Source organism: Chiloscyllium plagiosum, unplaced genomic scaffold, assembly GCF_037043375.1.
Source record: "Chiloscyllium plagiosum isolate Xiang-an unplaced genomic scaffold, Cpla_swu_hap1 HiC_scaffold_4, whole genome shotgun sequence".
NCBI lineage: Eukaryota > Metazoa > Chordata > Chondrichthyes > Orectolobiformes > Hemiscylliidae > Chiloscyllium > Chiloscyllium plagiosum.
This window is the reverse complement of record NW_028270142.1, coordinates 85,380,511-85,401,333: the sequence shown is the minus strand read 5'-3', so window position 1 is coordinate 85,401,333 and position 20,823 is coordinate 85,380,511. Positions and strand designations below refer to the sequence as shown.

The following is a 20,823-nucleotide window of genomic DNA, read 5'->3' as shown; positions in this document are numbered from 1 at the left end:
GTCATTTCCTGTCTGCCGCATGATGCTGGTTGGCCCATCTATATTCATTCTTTTGATTAAACCATTGTGGTTTGATGCAACCAATTGGCTTGCTGGACTATTTCTGAGGACTATTAAGAGTCAACCATGTTACATAGCAAAATAGGGCAGCAAGCCAATTGGTTGCACTGCCAGCAGATTTTCAGGCAGACCTAAAAATTCCCATCTCCTGCTTGTCAGCCTCAGATATCTCTGTAATTTTTATGGGGTGATTGATGCCTGTTTTCACTACAACTGAGGTCATTTAATGGTCAATTAAGTGCTGCTTCCCACCTGACTATGATGTGTGGCCAGAAGGCACAGGAGCTGTGGGGAGGAATGGGGCATATTTGTTGGTGGGGGCCTTGCCCACTTGGATCTTGGATAGAAATGGCACACGAGAATACAGGCAGCTCTTCCGATGGTGAGGACGGGTGCGAGGGTCGTCACCAGAGGAAGAGACAGAGCGCCGCGGGGAAAAAGGAGGGCAGCACCGCCCAAACAGGAAAAGACGATCCCTCTGAGGGGACGGGTAAAGACCTCCCCCCACCTGGTGAGAACCACGAGGTACCCACTGCCCCAACAGCTCCAGGTAACTGGGAGCAGCGGTCCTGTGACAGCCCCGCTGTCAGATGGAGAACTGGACGGTGCGGACCCTGGGCCCGACCCGAAGACACCAGAGCAGGGAAATGGCCCCAGTGTGGAGCCGGACAGCTACCTCAGGCCTGGGAGGGTCCAGCAGTTTGCTGTCACCACAGGGATGCACACAGCTACCCCAGAGAGGCAAGATTAGCAGCAAATGGACACTGGTAACCTCGTAAACTTTTAAAATAGGGATAAAAATTGCCAGCATCAATGTGCGTAGCATCAAATCGGCTACGCGACGTGTTTCTTTGATGGCCTTCCTGGCCGACATTAAAGCCGATGTCCTGTTTCTGCAGGAGTGTGGGATACCGCACCTCAGCAGCTACAGGAGATGGTCGAGCTTGTGGGCCCATGGGCCATCAGTTTGGTTGGGGGGCAACGATAGCCGCGCCTCCAGCCTGGATATCCTGTTGTGAGGAGGCGACTTCACCATCTCCGAGGTTAAGGAGGTGGTGGGCGGGCGCCTCTTCGTCACCGACGTCATGTACAGGAATGCTCCCCTGAAACTGATTAATGTATACGCCCCAGTGGGTAAGAATGAATGGTTGGCCGTCCTGCAGCAGCTTCCACTGTTGCTAGCTACGTCCAGGCTGGTCATTCTGGCCGGAGACCTCAACTGTATCATTGATGCAGATGGACGATCCGGCGGGGGGGACAGTAAACGTCCAGAGCCCTGATGGATTTGGTAAAAGATACCAAGCTGCAAGACGTCTTCAGCACCCCTGCAGACGGAGCGCAGCGTAGATACACCTGGTCACGGGAAGAGGGGTCTATCTGCTCAAGGATAGATTACCTGTTTGTGTCCCGAATGCTCTCGGTCAGATCCACCGACGTCAAGCCGGTGTTCTTCTCTGACCACTGCCTCCTGCTGGACGACTGTCACCTACAGGATGAGCAGCGGGCTGGTAAGGGAACATGGAAGCTGAACACAAAGCTGTTGACCCCGGTAAACATTGAGGAGCTCAAGAGGGACTATGCAGGTTGGAGAACCGTGAAGCCCCTCTTTGAGTCCCCAGCGGACTGGTGGGAAACAGTAAAAGGGAACATCAAGAGGTTCTTCATCCTCAAAGGTGTTCAGGAGGCAAGAGAGAGGTGGGGAAAACTGTCCCAGCTCCAGGAAAGTATGCAGAACCTGCTCCTGATGCAGATGATGGGGGTCGGTCACAGAGGACCTCAAGGAGGTGAAGGGCCAGCAAGCCTCGCTCTTTGCCTCGGAGGCCTCCAAGATAATCTTCCGGTCCAGGGTCCACTTGGTGGAGCAGGACAAGACGTGCTCATGTTTCTTCTTCCAGAAGGTGCACAAAGAGAGCTCCGTGCTCAGCAGCTTGAAGGAAGAAGATGGCTCGATAACGTCATCTCAGGCTGACGTCATGAGGATCAGTAAATCCTTCTATGCCAGTCTGTATGATGCGAAGCCGACCGACAGCACAGCCTCCCTGTTGTTCCTGTCCTCTATCACGGAGGTCTTAGATGACAGAACACGGGAGAGGCTGGATCAGCCGCTATCTCTGGACGAGCTGACCAAGGCCCTCGAGTCCTTCGAAAAGAATAAAACTCCCTGAAGCAACAGCTTACCGGTCGAGCTCTATTCTTCTCTGTGGGACTTGATTGGCCAGGACCTGCTGGAGGCGTATGTCAGTATGCTTCGGGCAGGTACCATGAGTGAATCCATGAGGAAAGGCATCATTACCCTCATCTACAAGCAGAAGGGGGAGAGGGAGGAACTCAAAAATTGGAGACCAATTTCACTATTGAATGCAGATTACAAAATACTGTCAAAGGTTATCGCCAACCGGGTCAGGTCTGCTCTGGGGTCGGTGATTCACCCTGACCAAACCTGTGCTGTACCGGGCAGGAAGATCGCTGAGAGTCTCGCACTCCTCAGAGATACGATTGCCTACGTGCAGGACAGAGGGGTGGACACCTGCCTGATCAGCCTGGACCAGGAGAAAGCCTTTGATAGGATATCACACGTATATGAGAGATGTTCTCTCCAAAATGGGCTTTGGGGAGGGAATCTGCAATTGGATCAAATTGCTCTACACCAACATTGTCAGTGCAGTCTCAATCAATGGGTGGGAATCAGATAGCTTCCCAGTCAGATCTGCAGTCAGGCAGGGCTGCCCTCTCTCTCCTGCCTTGTTTATGTGCTGCATATAGCCTTTTGCCGAGTCCATCAGGAAGGATGCGAGCCTGGCAGCGGGGGCCTGCAGGTTAAGGCCTCCCTGTACATGGATGATGTCGCCGTTTTCTGCTCAGATCCGCTGTCCGTATGCAGACTCATGTGCATATGTGACCAGTTCGAACGGGCCTCGGGGGCCAAGGTAAACTGGGGCAAGAGCGAGGCCATGCTCTTCAGGAACTGGGCCGACCAAGCCTTGATCCCCTTTACCGTCAGGACCGACCATCTGAAGGTGCTGGGTATTTGGTTCGGGGGGGCTAGGGCGTGTGCCAAGTCTTGGGAGGACCGTATCAGCAAAGTGAGGCAGAAACTGGGCAGATGCTAGCTACAGTCGCTCTCCATCATGGGAAAAAACCTGGTCATCAGGTGTGAGGCACTGTCATTGCTGATATACGTGGCACGGGTCTGGCCTATTCCCAGAACCTGTGCCGCTGCAGTCACCCGGGCCATCTTCCAATTTATATGGAGATCAAAGATGGACCGGGTCCGAAGGGCATCTGGGCAACGGGGGACAAAACACACCCAATGCCACCCTCACCCTGATGGCCACCTTTGTGTGTGGCTGCATCAAGCTATGTGTGGATCCGCGGTATGCAAACATCAAGTGTCACTACGTACTGAGGTTCTACCTGTCCCCGGTGTTGCGTAGGATGGGCCTGGCCTCGCTGCCGCGGAATGGTCCGAGTAATTGGAGAAGTTTATGAAGAAAAACACCTTTGACCACAAGTCCATCAGGAAGTGGTCAGCACGTAGTGTCCTTGAGACCCTTTGGGAAAAGGAGAGGGCGGATCCTATCGAGCGGTTCCCTGAGCAGACTGTCAAAGTCATTTGGCCTCATCGCCAGAACTTACCAACAAGCACCAAGACATGGCTTGGCTGGTGGTGAGAAGGGCTCTGCCTGTGAGATCATTTATGCACGCCCGGACTCTCAGCCGCACTGCACGCTGCCCACGAAGCAGCTGCGGGGGGGAACGAGACTGTCTCACACCTCCTTCTGGAATGTGTTTATGCAGAAGAAGTCTAGAGAGGAATGCAGTGGTGTTTGTCGAGGTTCATCCCGAGCAGCGCCGTGATGCGGGACTCCGTGCTCTACGGCCTGTTCCCCGGGACGCACACCGAGACGAACATCAACTGTGCTTGGAGGATCATCAACTCGGTGAAGGACGCTCTCTGGGAGGTCCGAAACCTGTTGATCTTCCAGCTGAAGGAGTTGACCCCGACTGAGTGTTGTAGACTGGCACATTCCAAGGTCCAGGACCACGTGTTGAGGGACGCGCTGAAGCTTGGGGCAGCTGCTGCCAAGGCGCGGTGGGGAAAGACCACCGTGTAACATGTTCCTGCCTAAGAAGCACAGGGGGCCCACGCAGTCCTTTGGGCTCTGCTGACGCCTCAGCTAAATATGTGGACATATGATTGATAAACATACAGACCTGTATATACAAATGATAAATACTGATCTCTGTATGCAAATGTTTACGTATGTATGGCATGACCAACTGTACAGACCAACAAATTATTTTATGAATAAAGTATATGTTTGAAATAAAAATAAAGAAATGGTGGTGATGCCTCCAAAATGGCCCCCTTTCCCAATTGATAGGCCACCCAAAAGCTGCCTCTGCCTTTCCTGCATGATGTGCCCCCTCCCATCCCCCTTTCCCAGCCTTACCCCTTTTCCTGTCCTCACCCTTTTCCTTTCCTCATCACACCCTTTCCTGGCCCAACATTTAGCTGTATTTTTGTTCACAGTATTTGGAATCTGTGTAGGCGAGCTGTGGCTACCACACCTAATCACGCTGCTGACCAATCAGATGGGCTGTTAGTTGATTTTGAGGCAAGACTAGATTTTGAATGAGTGAAGCAAGTATTATTTGCAGCCAATTAACATCCCATATAGCTTTAAAATGGTTGAGTGGCACAGTGGGAAACTTTGCCATCTGCAAAATCCTGCCTTTGGAAGAGTGGTGTATCATTTAGCCTAGTGAGCTTCTGTATAAAGCCATATAATCTTATTGGGCTGGTTTTATTCCTCTCATCAGTGGATTTGAAGCTTGGAGGATGTCTGAAATTCGACGAGAGGCTTTTCTACTGCTTAGCCCCCTGCAAAAGCCCTGTATGAAATTTTATAGATGGACATTGGGGCTTTGTTTGATAGTGCACCCTTGAGCCAATTACTAGCCATTTATGGGCCTCATCCAATCTCCATTACCACCTTACTCAAAGCAGAGGTGGCCTATTCCAAAGGGGCAGTGCAGGAGCTATTGAGGCTAACATCAGGCAAGCAGGGGACAAGTGGTGCAAAACCAGCTTTACAGGTCCTCTGCCTATCAGGGGTACCTGAGGTCAGACATACACTTTTAAAAGCCCTACCTCTCACCTTTCAAGTCTGCCCCACTCCATTTGCATGGGCTGCCTCCCTGACATGAGTATACTCTTCCCTCATACTCCCTGGTGGCCAGTTCCTGTGATGATGGCCAAAGGGAACTGATTGGCGGCAGCACTCTAAGATGGGAGATTTTATCGTTTAGGAGCAGATATCCTGCCTCAAACCTTGTCAATTACAGCGGGGCATTGTTTCCATGGGCAGACTCCCCACTGACCTATTAGATGGAGTTTGGGGGAAAAACATGGTGCCCATTAAATCTAGTCCAGTATCTTAGAGCACAGAAGGAGGCTAATTGACCCAATGTGTCTTGTCTGTCTTTCAGTTCAATCATGACTGATCTATATCTAAGCATTATTTATCCCAAATTGTTTTCCATAAGTCCTGAATTCAGTTAATCAGCTTCCAGATTTCCTTCCCTTTCCAATGAAAAAGTGTGATTTAAATCTTAATGATATTGGTCTAATTTTAAGATTATTCCCTCTTGATTTGAACCCCCTGCCAGTTTGCATATTTGATATGAATATATATATAGCCAGTATACAATAAAATACTAGATGCAGGTGCAGAAGAATGACAAGATTAATAATTGGACTTTAATTGAACGTAGCAGGAGAATACAAAATAAATTACAACCGCTCATTGCTCAATTTTGCATTGGATGACTGCCATTCTGAAATAAATCCCAGCATAGTTGCATAATATCCTGGGTTTTTTAAGGACAAATATTCCTTTACTGATAGTTCTCTAATACAGAACCTAAGTGCTCATTTTTAAATTCTGGGGGAGATTACAGAAAAATAAGCAACCAGGTTCACTTGGGAATGGCAATATGGGTGAGAACCAATTTTAATGGCTCATTGTGATGCTGTTTTCCAACCTCCCAACTATCAACCTAAAGGAGGTAGTCTTCTGCAACCAAAGGACATATTAACAACCTTAAGAATTCAGGAGGGAACCTTGGTTGGAGGAGAATGATGTTGAAGATCCCCTTTTGGGACTTACACTGTTGACCAACAATAAAACTAAAAGGATATCAAATTTGGAAGGGTGTCATAAATCAAAGAGTAGAGACAAGTGAGGAAGGTATTAAAATAGATAAGGATAAATAGAATGTGAAAGCAGGAAAGAGTACATATCTAAGCATAAATCAACAGGTAAGGTTAGCAATTCCAAAGATAATAAAAGAATAAAATTACAGGTTGCGTAACCACATGTTCATAGCATTCAAAGCAAAACAGTTGAACTGAGATTTTAAATAGAAGTGCAATCAGATAGTCATTATAGAGACATGGCTGTAGAAAAACAAAGGTTTTGAATTTTGAAGGGTACATGACAAGATAGGGAACAAGGAAAAGTTAAATGGGTGGCTCTGTGGCATTAGCACAATAGAAATGGATAACCCAAGTTCAGGAAACCAGGTTGTAAAAGCAGTTGGGTAGAGATGAAAAACTATAAAGGCAAGAAGACATTTGTGAGAGTGGTATACACACCCCTTATCAGTGGCCAAATGGTAGGATGGAAAATAAAGAAAGAAATCAGCTTGTCAGAAGGTACTAGTTATGGGGCATTTTAACTTTCCCATAAAATGAAAAAGTCAGATGATCAAATGTAGCAGCATAATTGAAATTTGAATCCAGTTGGACAATAGGTGCAAGCCAATTTAAAATTTGTTTAGAGTGATTATGAGGATATAAAACTAGAGCTAGCTAAATTGAACTGGCAAATTAGTTTTACAGATAGGTCAATGAAGTTCAGTGGCAGACATTTACAGAGATATTTCAGAATACACTGAATAGACATTTTAAAAATTACAGTATCCAACTTAAAGAAAAAGTATAAAATTGCATGGAGTTGGAAGGCAGATCAGAATATTACAAACAGTAAAGAGTGACTAAAATATTAACAGACGGAGAAAATAGGGTACAAAGACTAATTAGAAATATAAAAGCAGGTACTAAGACTTTCTATAGATTTTTTTAAAAAGAGAAAGGTTATTAGAGTGAGCATTATTCCTATTGAAAATGAGTCCGGGTAATTAATATCAAAAAATAAGGAGATGACAGATAAATTGAACAAGTGTTTTGTTTCGGCTTTTCATTATAAAGGATACAAGTATTGTTTCAGAAATAGCTGTAAATCACAAAATGGCAGGGAGAAAGGAACTCAAAAAAATTAGAGTCTCTAGAGGAATAGTATGAATATGAATAGTGAGCAAATTTTAGAAACAGTGGGGTGAAAAGTCCTCAAGTCCTGATGGACTCTATAATAGATGAGATGCCCTACAATGTGGAAACAGGCCATTCGGCCCAACAAGTCCACACCGACTCTCCGAAGAGTAACCCACCCAGACCTATTTCCCTCTGACTAATGTGCCTAACACTATGGGCAATTTAGCATGGCTGATTCACCTGACCTGCACATTTTTGGATTGTGGGAGGAAACTGGAGTACCCGGAGGAAACCCACGCAGACACTGGGAGAATGTGCAAACTCCACAACGACAGTTGCCCGAGGTTGGAATCGATCTTGGGTCCCTGTGAGGCAGCAGTACTAACCACTGAGCCACCAGGCCTAAAAATAAATGGTTAGTGAAACATTGATAACTTATTTTTGATTTTCCAACAGTCCTCAGATTTGGAAAGATAGGAAAATAGCGAATGTAACTCCTTTTATTCAAAAATATGGACAGAAAGCAGGAAACTACAGACCAATTAGCTTAACATCTGTCAAAGTGAAGATTTAGAAGCTATGACTAAAAATAAGGGAGTGAAAAGAGGGCATTTAGAAAATTTCAAAGCAATCAGGAAAGTGTTGTAACTCACCAGGTTGGAATCTCACCCCCAATCTATACGTGTATCTAATGCTGTTCCTGGCATTTCCACCTGCATTTTACATTGAACTGTGGTCGATCCCTTAACTTGATGGTAGCGTTACATAGCAGGGTATGCTGGGTTAGAAGTTACAGATTGTATTTGATTACAATTGCCCTCTATCTGAACATGAGACTGTGTCTCCACAAGCAAACTGCAGTGGTCATTCTTACCAATTCTGTCATGAACAAACTTATCTGTGGCAGTTGGATTGGTGAGGATGAGGTCAAGTATGTTTTTTTCCTTCTTGTTGGTTCCCTCACTGCTGCAGATCTAGTCTAGCATCACTGTCTTTAGCACTTGACCAGACTGGGCAGCAGTGCCATGACTGGCCACTCTTGGTGAAGGCATTTAAGTCTCCATCTAGGGTTTACTTTGTGCCCTTGATACCCTCAGGGGTACCTCTATGTAATGTTGAACATGGAGGTATCATGACTTATCAGCTGTGGGTGGGGGTGGACCATGTACTATGAGCAATCAGCAAGAGGCTTCCTTGCCCTTGTTTGATCTGATGCATGCCTTCATGTGATCCAGAGCCAATTTCGAAGATTCAGAAACTCCCTCCCAAGTGTATGTCACTATAATGTCATTTCTAGTGGTATCTGTCCTGCTGGTGCAATAGGAAAAAAACATCGGGGTGGTGATGAGGGTGCTTGGGTCATTATTTGTAAGACATGATTCCATGACTATGATTGTGTCAGACTGCTGCTTGACTAGTCTGTGAGACAGTTCTCTATATTCTAAGCATTTGTCTCTTTATTAAACAGGACAACTTTACAGGGTTAACAAGGCTGAGTTCATTTTCCTTTAACCTATTTTTCGAATCAACCTCTGGCATAGGTGGGACTTGAACCTGGGCCTCTCAGTTCAGGGGTAGAGAAGACTACCATTGCGCCATTATTGTCTGTAATGCCTAAAATGATGCCAGGTAGTCCATCCTGTTTCATTCCTTTGATACTTTGTGGCAGTTTAATTGAGTGGCTTACTAGTCCATTCCATCGGGCAGCTAAGAATCAACCACAAAGATGTCAGCCACATTTTTGTGGGTCTGAATTCGTCTGTAGGCCAGACCAGGATATCGACAATCAACATATGACAATCGACAATGATTTCATGGTTATCTTCTTAATTTCAGATATTTTAGATTGAAATTCCACCATCCAGATATTGCCTGGATCTCTGGATTACTATTCCAGTGACAATGCCACTGTATCATTACCTCCCCCCCTGGAGTTGGAGGAGATTACAGAGATAGTAAGGACTATAGTGGCTGGAAGAGGCGACAAAGTGCTTTAGGGGCTGGTGACTGTTGTGGTGATAATGAGGGGTTGAAGTGACTGGTAGAAGTTAGAGACAGAAAGGACTGCAGGGACTGGAAGAGATTAGAGATACAGAAAGCATTGCAGGAGCTGGAGAAGATAACACAGACAGTGTTTTAGCAACTGGAGGAGGTTACGGAGGTTTGAAGCAACTGGAAAGTTACAGACATAAGGAAGACTGTAGGGACTGGAGGAGGTTCCAGAGATAGGGAGTATGCAAAGACTGGAGGAGGATGCAGAGTTAGGAGGGTGACTCATTCTATTCCTGCCTGCCTCCATCTATTGTGTGACCACTTTGTGAAGCTGAGAACTATGTGGACAGTATTTTTCACAGATGTACCAGTGATTCCAGCTGCGACTTGAGTTCCAAAACTTGGAGTTTTGCAGTTGAAGATATTTCTTGCACAAGTGACCACCTAATAGGAAAGTAAGTTGTGAGGATGTAAGGACGCTGCAAAGCAACATGGATAAGTTAAGAGATAGGCAAATATTTGGCAAATGTAGTATGATGGGGGAAAAGTGAAATTGTCCAGTCGGCAGGGAAAATAAAAAAGGAAAATCTTTCAAATGTTGGGAGATTGCAGAGCGCTGTGATGCATAGGAATCTGGGTCCACTAATATATGAATGGTAGACAGAACGAGTAATTAGCAAAGCTAACAGAAAATTATAACATATTGTGAAATGGAATTGTAAGTAGGGAGGTTATGCTTCATTCATACAAGACATTGGTGAGACCACATTTGGAATTCTGTAGTCATAAGAGTCACAAAGCATGGAAACAGACCTTCTGCTCAACTCATTCATGTTGACTAGGTTTCCTAGTCCCATTTGCCTGCATTTGGCCCATATTCTTTTAAACCTTTCCTATCCATGTATCCATCCAATGTCTTCAGATGTTGTAACTGTACTCACCTCTACCACTTCCTCTGGCAGCGTATTGCACAAATGGATCACATATGTGCAATACGCTGTCCCTCGGGTGTCTCTTAAATCTTCCTCATCTCATTGAAAATCTATGCCCTCTAGTTTTGGACTCCCCTACCCTGGGGAAAAGACCTTGGCTATTGATTGTATCTATGCCCTTCATGATTTTATAAGCCTCTATAAGTCACTCCTTAGCCTCCTATATTCCAGGAAAAAAAGTCCCAGCTTATCCAGCCTCCCCTTATAATTCAAACCGTCCAGTCGCAGTTACATCCTTGTAAACCTTCTCTGCACCCTTTCCAGTTTAAATTTTGTTAATTTCACAAACTGAAATTTTGCCAAATTAACATTTTCAAAAGACATTACGACTCAGATTTGTATGTTTTGTTTGATTTGCACCTTGATGGATACATTTCATATATTCACGATGAAAGAGCTGCCTGCAAATTATCCAATTTGGAAAACAATAAGCCCAGACATGAAAATACAGTAATGATCTGTATTTCAAGCAGCTAAGAGAAAAAGATGGATGTATAACTGGAACTGAACTATCTCCGTTTTCTGTCAGTTCTTGAAGGCACAGACTGATGATAAAGCAAATTTGAGAAATATCCCTTCACTGAGAATTCAATGATATTTGCAATATTCTCTACTCCTGAGTATACAAAATAGAAATTAAACTGTGGTCTCAGGTTAAAACCGTACCACAAGGACATTCCAAAGTGTTTGGAGAAATGTAATTATACCTTCATGTATTGGCTGGCTTGCTGTAGTCACATGACCTCTACCTCTAATATAAATGCTTTTGTGTGAAGTTTGTGGAAGCCAGTAAATAAGCAATGAATCTATTAATGGAGTAGTGCATCTGTGTGGATTTTCAGAGCTGTAAGAAAGCCAGCTACTAAAAGGAGCAGCAAGTATGTGGTAAAAATAAACCAGTCTGTCACTTTGAATAACTTGGTGAATCAAAATGTATATTTTTATTTTCTGCTCATGTGGAAATGAAAGGAGATAGAAGACAAAATTGAAAGTGTTTCTATTCTCAATGTCAGAACTGTAAAATAGCAACAGATTTCTTTTCTTATAAATTCCTGAGCAGGTAAGAGTTGTAATCCTGCTAGCAGTGATATGGAAAGAATGTGATCTTGCAGTCTAAATCCCACTGATTAACACAAAAGGCCAGAACCTGGAGAGATTTTGCAGACTTTGAAAGCACATTTTGAACTGTATATTAATGTTACTTGTGAATGCTATTTGGCCAACTCAAGAGTTTGAGGAGAGAAGCCGATCTTTGATTAGTATTGGTCAGTTCTTTTGGATACAGAACTGTCAGAAGGTAGCAAAGCATGCTCCTTTTCCTTGGCAGTCAGCTGCCATATTCTGAAATTTCAAAGTTCCTGACAGCCCATTTCAAAGGATAAATATTTAAGTGTGATGTTTTAAGCTGCTGAGAGAGTTGAGTTTTGATAGGTAGGGAAATAGGGTGACAGTTGGGGGTTAGCTGCTGTGAGAAGTGGGTGGGAATGACAGGGAGCAAGGTTGCAGGAGGGCCAGTATGTGTTTATAATAGGTTGGGGTGAGCTGGAGTTATTCTGGCAGGAAATGGGAAGGATGGGTGTTGAGGTAAAAACAATGACTGCAGATGCTGGAAACCAGATTCTGGATTAGTGGTGCTGGAAGAGCACAGCAGTTCAGGCAGCATCCAAGGAGGATGGGTGTTGAGTCTGATTTCAGGTCCAGCAGTGGGTGGAGTCGGGGTTATCACCTCTGGTGAGGGAATGAGGGGCGTTGGGTCTGTGTGGTTCAGGTCTGCCAATATTTAGGGTGGTTGGGTTGGGTCATGCCTAGAATAAAATATGGAGTCAGTGGAGTCAGGACCAGGTCTGATGATGAAGGGCTGGGACAAGTGGTGACAGTGAGAGTGGTTGAGGGATTGGGTTGGGTCTGCTGGAGGAGGTGTGTGTGTGTGAATGAAGTCTGGTGGAGAGAGTTGTCAGGGGTCAGATCCAGTGGAGAACATGTTGTTTTCTGGGGGGGGGGGGGGGGAGGGGGGGGGAGGGAGGGGGGAGCTCAAAGAAGGGAGGTGCTAGCTCCTAGGGGTGCCTGGCCAAGGTCTGGTCTACTATGATGGGAATTGGACAGCCTCCCCAGAAGCAACTCCCGTCCAGACTGGCATACCAACTGCATGGTCAGTGGAAAGTCTTGCCAGACCATCTCCAAGATAGTTGAGCAGAGCTATGTATGAATTGCAGTGTCATTGCAATGTATGTAGGCTGTATATTCCAAAAATAGGCTGATTAAATTAAAAAACACATTCCTTTGTCTCTTCTTATTAGGCTGCACACACAATAGCCCTCAGCCAGTCTGTGCTTACAAAACCCAAATAAAAGTATCTTCTGGAAGAAGTGATTCCATGATTGGGGAGAAAATGCTGAACAATCCAGAATGCATTAATAGCTGCACTAATAACTTACACTTGCTAGAAGTGTACATTCAATGTTATTTTGCTTTAATAAGTTTTGATTTCATTATGTAAGTCTCTACTAACTGTTAATTAATTTCAGTGCTCCATTAGAGTCTGTTTAACCACAATTTCTTTGCTTAAAAGAGCAGAAGTACACCTTCATATTAAGGAATCCATTTTCTGCAAAGAGAATATTTTCAATTCTTGCACTTTTCAAGAGAGCCTTTCATTTCCCATGCTTACTATATCGTAAAGACTCAGCCAATCAAAGTTGACTTGCCAACCAATCAGCATCCAGCAACACCCATGGCCACTTAATGGCCTTGTCCCTCTGATATTGATATTAATCCAGTGGAGAACAGGGGATTTTTGCTTTGTTGGAAGCATGTTAAGCAAACCCAGATGTTTTTGTGATCCTGGAGCACAGTGGTGGTCTCCCTTGTTCAGATATCCAGTGACTGATTGTAGCATCAACATTGTGAAGGGGGTGCCTGAAGAGGAGTCATACCAAACTCAAAACATTAACTATGTTTCTCTCTCCACGGATGCTGCCAGACCTGCTGAGTTTCTTTAGCATTTTCTGTTTGTTTAGATTTCCAATATCTGCAGTATTTTGCTTTTATTGGATCATAACTGCTCTTCCAAAATTGAAGACTGAGTTTACACTGCAGAAGCGGGATCTCTTAAACACAGGGAGAAAGTGAGGACTGCAGATGCTGGGGATCAGAGTTTAAAAATGTGTTGCTGGAAAAGCGCAGCAGGTCAGGCAGCATCAAAGGAGAAGGAGAATCGACGTTTCGGGCATAAGCCCTTCTTCAGGAATGAGGAGGCTGTGCCAAGCAGACTAAGATAAAAGGTAGGGAGGAGGGACTTGGGGGAGGGGCGTTGGGAATGCGATAGGTGGAAGGAGATTAAGGTGAGGGTGATAGGCCGGAGAGGGGGTGGAGCGCAGAGAGGTCGGGAAGAAGATTGCAGGTCAAGAAGGCGGTGCTGATTCCGAGGGTTGGGACTGAGAAAAGGTGGGGGGAGGGGAAATGAGGAAGCTGGAGAAATCTGCATTCATCCCTTGTGGTTGGAGGGTTCCTAGGCGGAAGATGAGTCTCTCTTCCTCCAGGCGTCGAGTTGCCATGGTCTGGCAATGGAGGAGGCCAAGGACCTGCATGTCCTTGGCGGAGTGGGAGGGGGAATTAAAGTGTTCAGCCACAGGGCAGTTGGGTCGGTTGGTGCGGGTGTCCCAGAGGTGTTCTCTGAAACGTTCCGCAAGTAGGCAGCCTGTCTCCCCAATGTATAGGAGGCCACATCGGGTGGACATAGGAGGACACCCGCACCAACCAATCCAACCATCCCGTGGCTGAACACTTTAATACCCCCTCCTACTCCGCCAAGGACATGCAGGTCCTTGGCCTCCTCCATCGCCAGACCATGGCAACACGACGCCTGGAGGAAGAGAGACTCATCTTCCGCCTAGGAACCCTCCAACCACAAGGGATGAATGCAGATTTCTCCAGCTTTCTCATTTCCCCTCCCCCTACCTTTTCTCAGTCCCAACCCTCAGACTCAGCACCGCCTTCTTGACCTGCAATCTTCTTCCTGAACTTTGCGCTCCACCCCCTCTCCGGCCTATCACCCTCACCTTAACCTCCTTCCACTTATTGCATTCCCAACGCCCCTCCCCAAGTCCCTCCTCCCTACCTTTTATCTTAGCCTGCTTGGCACAGCCTCCTCATTCCTGAAGAAGGGCTTATGCCCGAAATGTCGATTCTCTTTCTCCTTTGATGCTGCCTGACCTGCTGCGCTTTTCCAGCAACACATTTTTAAGCTCTTAAACACAGCCAACAATTGATGTAAATAAAGACTATGATAGAACCTTTTCCTGGGCAATGCATAGAATTGCTTTAGAATAGCAAGTGCATAGATAGAATCTACTAAACTCAGGTGTTATCAAGGACAGAAAGGCATTTGCATTCCACTACAAATATATTTTGGCATTATCTGTCAAGATGTTTCAAAACTAATTTTGTTCAATATTTATTGGTTCCAGCTTTCTAATAAGAGGTATATGCTGCAGAAGGAACAATCCACAAATATTTGGATTATAGCAGTGACGGTTTTCTCACATTTATATTCACCTACAATACCAACCATTTTGACTTTGTTAAACAGTATACCAATCAATCAAATAAACATTACAAAAAAGCTTAGATGTCAGTGCTGTCCAATTACTATAGAACAAAGTGCACATAACGCAGTTCACAATCACAGTCAGGAGTTGTTAACAAATTGAAAAACATCTACTCAATGTTACTGATTCATTAAACACAATTATTAAAACATAAATGAGAATCAACATGAATGAGACAAATTAAGGAATTTACAAGTGTAGAAACTATACAGGGATTTCCACTATACCTCTTCACTAAGTGCACAGCAAAATACAAAATTTAAATTATATTCTAATATGAAAAGCAATTTTTTCAAGAATTACTGATAAAATGGTCCTAAACAACAGAAATTAACATCAATTTGTGTATAAGTAATAATTTATAAAATAATTGACAGAATTTAAGTACACCCACAGTAATTGTGAGAGAACTGCATCCGGTCAGTACAGATTTCAGGGAACAACAAAATACTGCAGTAAACTGCACATTTTGCACATCACATCAAAAAATGTCTTCTGGCCTCTTCATAGAATTCTGTAAAATGGAACTGTACAAAGATTTCACATTGTTACTTGCAAAATATACAACCTACAGCAAAATACATCCCACAGTAAATGGTGTCTGAAGACATCCTCTCATAGAATTCTCTAAAATTAAACTGTACAAAGTTCTCAGATTGTTACTTGCAAAATATACACCCTACAGTGAAATACATCTCATAGTTTTTTTAATTCATTTCTCCAACAAACATCAGATTTAAGTTAGTCCAATAAACAACTTGTCTATTTCGTGTTCAGATGCATTTATCCAGGCACCATATTAGTTTTCAGGATTGAATTTACCTGAACATAGGGGCAGACTGACTTGAGAGTGAGATGGGGAATAGATAATAGTTGGAGTATAAAACCAATATGATAAATGATATTGGCTCAGATAACTCCCCATAAATCTGTCATCACAACCCTGAAAACCAGCACCAAATTCCCAACTTCGGCTCCACAACTACTACAACATGATTATTTTAAAACCTTCTTAAACTCTTTTCATCTTGTAATTGTCCAAAATAAACTATTAGCACCTTTAAAATCATATTGCACTTGGAACATAAGACAATATTGATGCTGCTGTTTTTAATTGGCTTTCAGTCATTTGAAGATGGTTAAATATTTGTGTTTTTTTTTGTTACTTCAGTTAGAAAGTAAGAAATAGAACAGATTGAAGCCTTATGCTAAAAAGGCAATTGTTCCACAAAAAGACAAGAGGTGTTCCAATATGTCTTATATTCAGGGATATGATGGGAGACTGTGATAGTTATTGTTCAATGGTACCGTAGAGTAATGGAAATGCATTTGCCCCAGAAAATATAAACATCAACAGCAACGAGGGTAGCTTATCAGGAATTAATTCTGTTGTAAAATTAGATTTTCCAACTCATCTGCAGAACGAAGTAAAAATGCTGCTGACTCTCGATATCCTGCAACAAGTTGCCGTACTGCATTTATTTCAGTTGGGCTCAGCTGAGCTGGTGGGGTTTTGGAATTGTTAACGTTGGATGACCCAGAGTGTGATGCAAGTGACTTCTTCACGCTGAGATCTGCTGGTCCTTTAAACAGAATTGAAACATTACTCTACACATGGATTCCTTTCTAAATGAATATCTCTCCACAATTTTAAATCATTCTCATGATTCCTGCTTTGATAATTCCATAAGCAAAAAAATTACTTACATATTTGATATTCCAACTTTCCCTTGGTAGGATATAATATATAACAGATCATGTACTGTAAATCTTTAAAAACAACAAAAATGAAATATAATGGCCCAGAAATTCTGATGAGAAGATAAACGTTGCAGCAGTGTAGATTGGATATGCATGTCACGACTATGTGGAAATTCTAATGCAGTAGACGAATTGGAAATTGACTGGTAAAGTGAAATTTTCTTGCAGGCAATTGCACAATGTCTGAAACCCTCTGGAAGAAGTCCCCAACCCTGAACTAAGAGTTGGAGATTTCAGACGTTTCTGACTCACCTAAGTTTAATAGTTACCCAGAAAAATCTGATCTAACTCTTGGATAACTGTTTAACTCAACTTTGACTTAACTCTGAATTCCCTCTCATTACTGCTCCCAATTATCGATTCTGACCCCTCACACCCTCTGATCCTCACCTACCTTGCATCCTAACTGCTTCCTTAATCACTACCTTATACTCCTGGCATCCAACCCTCTAACTGTCTCATACCTGCTACCATAACCTACCTAGCTACTTACATTCTTATCTATCTGACATTCTATAAAACTGACACACCGGCCACCCTACCTCCACACTTATCTTTTATATACCTAACTTCTCTCAGCTTTTACAGTCCTCAAAGAGAATATGGCATTTACTGCTGAAAAAGGAAGATAGTTTCCATAATGATTCTCTTTATTCCTATTGATAGATTCCCCTCTATTCTACTTCAGAAGAGATCTCCTGGTCAGGAAATTTCAGGACAGAACTGATTTAATGTTGAGTGTATATTTATTTTTCTGATGAGGATGGTAAAATCGACACCATTATTTATCAGGGAAATTCTTTATCAACAGAGGAGATTGTTAGCTGCAGCTGTTTTTGTACAAACTTGACTAAAAACAGTATAATCTTTTAGTATTCGGGTACTGTGCTTGTTGATAACAACTGCAAAGTGTAAGGGATAAATTTTGACCAAGTTACAGCGTTAAAACCAGTGGCTTTGAATAGACGCTTGGGATCCTGGTCTGAACTGAGACAGTATTAATGTGATGGAAATGTGTTGCTGGAAAAGCGCAGCAGGTCAGGCAGCATCTAGGGAACAGGAGAATCGACGTTTCGGGCATTAGCCCTTCTTCAGGAATGAGGGAAGTTGGTCCAGCAGGCTAAGATAAAAGGTAGGGAGGAGGGACTTGGGGGAGGGGCGTCGGAAATGTGATAGGTGGAAAGAGGTCAAGGTGAGGGTGATAGGTCAGACTGGGGTGGGGGCGGAGAGGTCGGGAAGAAGATTGCAGGTTAGGAAGGCGGTGCTGAATTTGATGGATTTGACTGAGACAGGCTGGGGGGAGGGGAAATGAGGAAACTGGTGAAATCCGAGTTCATCCCTTGTGGTTGGAGGGTTCCTAGCCGGAAGATGAGGCGTTCTTCCTCCAACCGTCGTTTCGCTGTGGTCTGACGATGGAGGAGTCCAAAGACCTTGGTGGAGTGGGAGGGGGAATTGAAATGTTGAGCTACAGGGTGGTTGGGTTGGTTGGTCCGGGTGTCCCAGAAACGCTCCGCAAGTAGGCGGCCTGTCTCCCCAATATAGAGGAGGCCACATCGGGTGCAAAGGATGCAATAGATGATATGTGTGGAGGTACAGGTGAATCTGTGGCGGATATGGAAGTTTCCTTTGGGGCCTTGGAGGGAGGTGAGGGGGGAGGTGTGGGCGCAAGTCTTGCACCTCCTGCGGTTGCAGGGGAAGGTGCCGGGAGTGGAGGTTGGGTTGGTGGAGGGTGTGGATCTGACGAGGGAGTCACGGAGGGAGTGGTCTTTACGGAATGCTGATAGGGGAGGGGAGGGGAGGGAAATATATCCTTGGTGGTGGGGTCCGTTTGGAGGTGGTGGAAATGGCGGCGGATGATGCGCTGTACATGGAGGTTAGTGGGGTGGTAGGTGAGGACCAGTGGGGTTCTGTCCTGGTGGCGGTTGGAGGGGCGGGGTTCAAGGGCGGAGGATCAGGAAGTGGAAGAGATGCGGTGGAGGGCATCGTCGACCACGTCGGGGGGGAAATTGCGGTCCTTGAAGAAGGAGGCCATCTGGGATGTGCGTTTTTGGAACTGGTCCTCCTGGGAGCAGATGCGGCGGAGTCGAAGGAATTGGGAGAATGGGATGGCGTTTTTACAGGGGGCAGGATGGGAGGAGGTGTAGTCCAGGTAGCTGTGGGAGTCGGTTGGTTTGTAGTAGATGTCCGTGTTGATTCGGTCGCCTGAGATAGAAATAGAAAGGTCGAGGAAGGGGAGGGAGGAATCTGAGACTGTCCAGGTGAATTTGAGGTCGGGGTGGAAGGTGTTGGTGAAGTGTTCCGTGTTGATTTGGTATTAATGTGAGACAACTTGTTAAATCCCTTCACTCATTCACTAATTATAATGTCTCTTTTTCTGTTTAGGTCATGATCCTGTTGTGTAATTTATATTTGTAATTGATATATTGATGTATACTGTGACTTACATATATAAGTATTTAATGGAATTTATTGTAAGTTTGGGTTTGGTAGTTGAAATGGTAACCTGTGAATTTTCTGTGTCTCGAGTTAATGATTAACTTGTAAGTATTTCTGCAGCCATGGTGATTTAAACTGTCTTTGAGGCCTAGCTTTAGTGTAAAAGTATATGTACCATGAATGGATTTTAAAATTTATCTTGGATTGTTTGGTGCCTCAGCAAAGTAAAGAATGGGGCTTCAGGTTTGCTAGATACTTCTGAACAATGACCACAGCAAAGAAAGGGAGATTTTTTTTGTCTTCACTTTTACTTTGAAATTTGGGCAATCCTATGATGTCCCGTGGTGGTGTATAGACTAGTGCGTCACAGAATGGATGGATATATAATGAATTAGGTTCCCTTAAGAGTGAAGTTAGTGTTGGCAAAAAACCACGAAGAACCAAAAAACCAAAAAACTTAAAGCTAAGTACATCTAAGATTGGGTGTAATTAAGCTCCAGGGAGAACCTATTTGCAGTTCTATGCTAAACAATGAAATCACAACTGACTTAAATCTATTGAGTGTTAGATATATGGACTTTGGCATGAATATTGTTAAGGGTGGTGTTTTTGGGTACAGTATTAGAGATGTGATTTTAAGTACTTTGGAAGCATGTTTTATTTCTTTTCAATTTATACAAGTGTCTTGAGATTAATGGGTACATACTTTTACCGAATTTAAATTTTTTTGTATTTGTATTATAATTAGATAATTGGTTTATTCTATTTTATCTTCAGTATTTTTAAAAATAAACTTCTGTTTTATTGTCAAAGCAAAGTCTGAACCAACGTGGTCTTGTGTTTCAGCAAAAGACAATTTGGAAAAAAAAACAAATAAATCAAACTATGATCTATCCAATCAGGTTCCCATCTGGGATTTGTCTTGTCCAGTTACAACATCAGTTGGGATCAAAACAAAATCTTTATACGATAGAATTAACATGGATATAAGTAATGTATGATTGTGCAAAGACTGTTGTTTCACATTGAAACCATTTGAGATATTATTGATGATGATAATGCATAACTAATGCTACTTACCACTGTTGGTACCATCACTTGGTAAGGAAGATGGATTTTGCTTCCCACCACCCAGGCCTCCATAACTGTGGTAATTATAGCTCGTATTTCCATTGATATACATTAACTCCTGTGAGTAAGAAACTGTTGGGGCTGTATAAGTGACTTGAGCAGATTCTCTTGTCCACTGTTTTCCAAGTGCAACTGGCTCTTCCTGCAAAAATACAAAACAATTTCCTTATTGGAGTGCAAAGTTCATATATGAAAATTTTGTATGATAACAATAGAAGCAAAAGCAGCCTAAAGCTTTCATTCAAAATTAAAATAGTCCTGTTCTTAGTAAAAGCTCTGGAAGTACATCTTCTTTTGGAACCAAAACAAACTTTCCTAATATGGCTGAACAAAGACCAAAATTTTGCTCTCAGTTATGGAGTGAATGGCTTTCAACATTCATCTTACTATATACTTGCTGCAAACTTGTTTGCAGTGACATCCAACAATTTGCTTTCTGTTCCAATATTATACCCTCTACAGGGGATCTATGATGTTTGTGGACAGACCATGCAAGAGCAAAGAT

General features: G+C 43.7%; 1 protein-coding gene and 1 long non-coding RNA gene across 4 annotated transcripts in view; one reads left to right on the top strand and one right to left on the bottom strand.

Annotated features, from left to right (window-relative positions):
• Positions 1-5,090: 5,090 nt before the first annotated feature.
• The window catches only part of LOC148150178 (uncharacterized), a 77,882-nt gene continuing 62,149 nt past the window's right edge, over positions 5,091-20,823 (top strand). The window contains exon 1 of the long non-coding RNA XR_015756997.1: positions 5,091-11,261. This is a non-coding gene — a long non-coding RNA (uncharacterized LOC148150178). The remainder of the gene's footprint in view (positions 11,262-20,823) is intronic.
• LOC122549071 (nucleolar protein 4-like) overlaps positions 14,604-20,823 on the bottom strand; it is a 349,310-nt gene continuing 343,090 nt past the window's right edge. For all 3 annotated transcript variants that reach the window (XM_043688281.2, XM_043688280.2, XM_043688282.2), the window contains 2 exons: positions 20,268-20,460; positions 14,604-16,573 (listed from right to left, as the gene is read on the bottom strand). In XM_043688281.2, the coding sequence (XP_043544216.1) occupies positions 16,371-16,573; positions 20,268-20,460 (396 nt within the window). In that variant the 3' untranslated portion in view covers positions 14,604-16,370. The remainder of the gene's footprint in view (positions 16,574-20,267; positions 20,461-20,823) is intronic.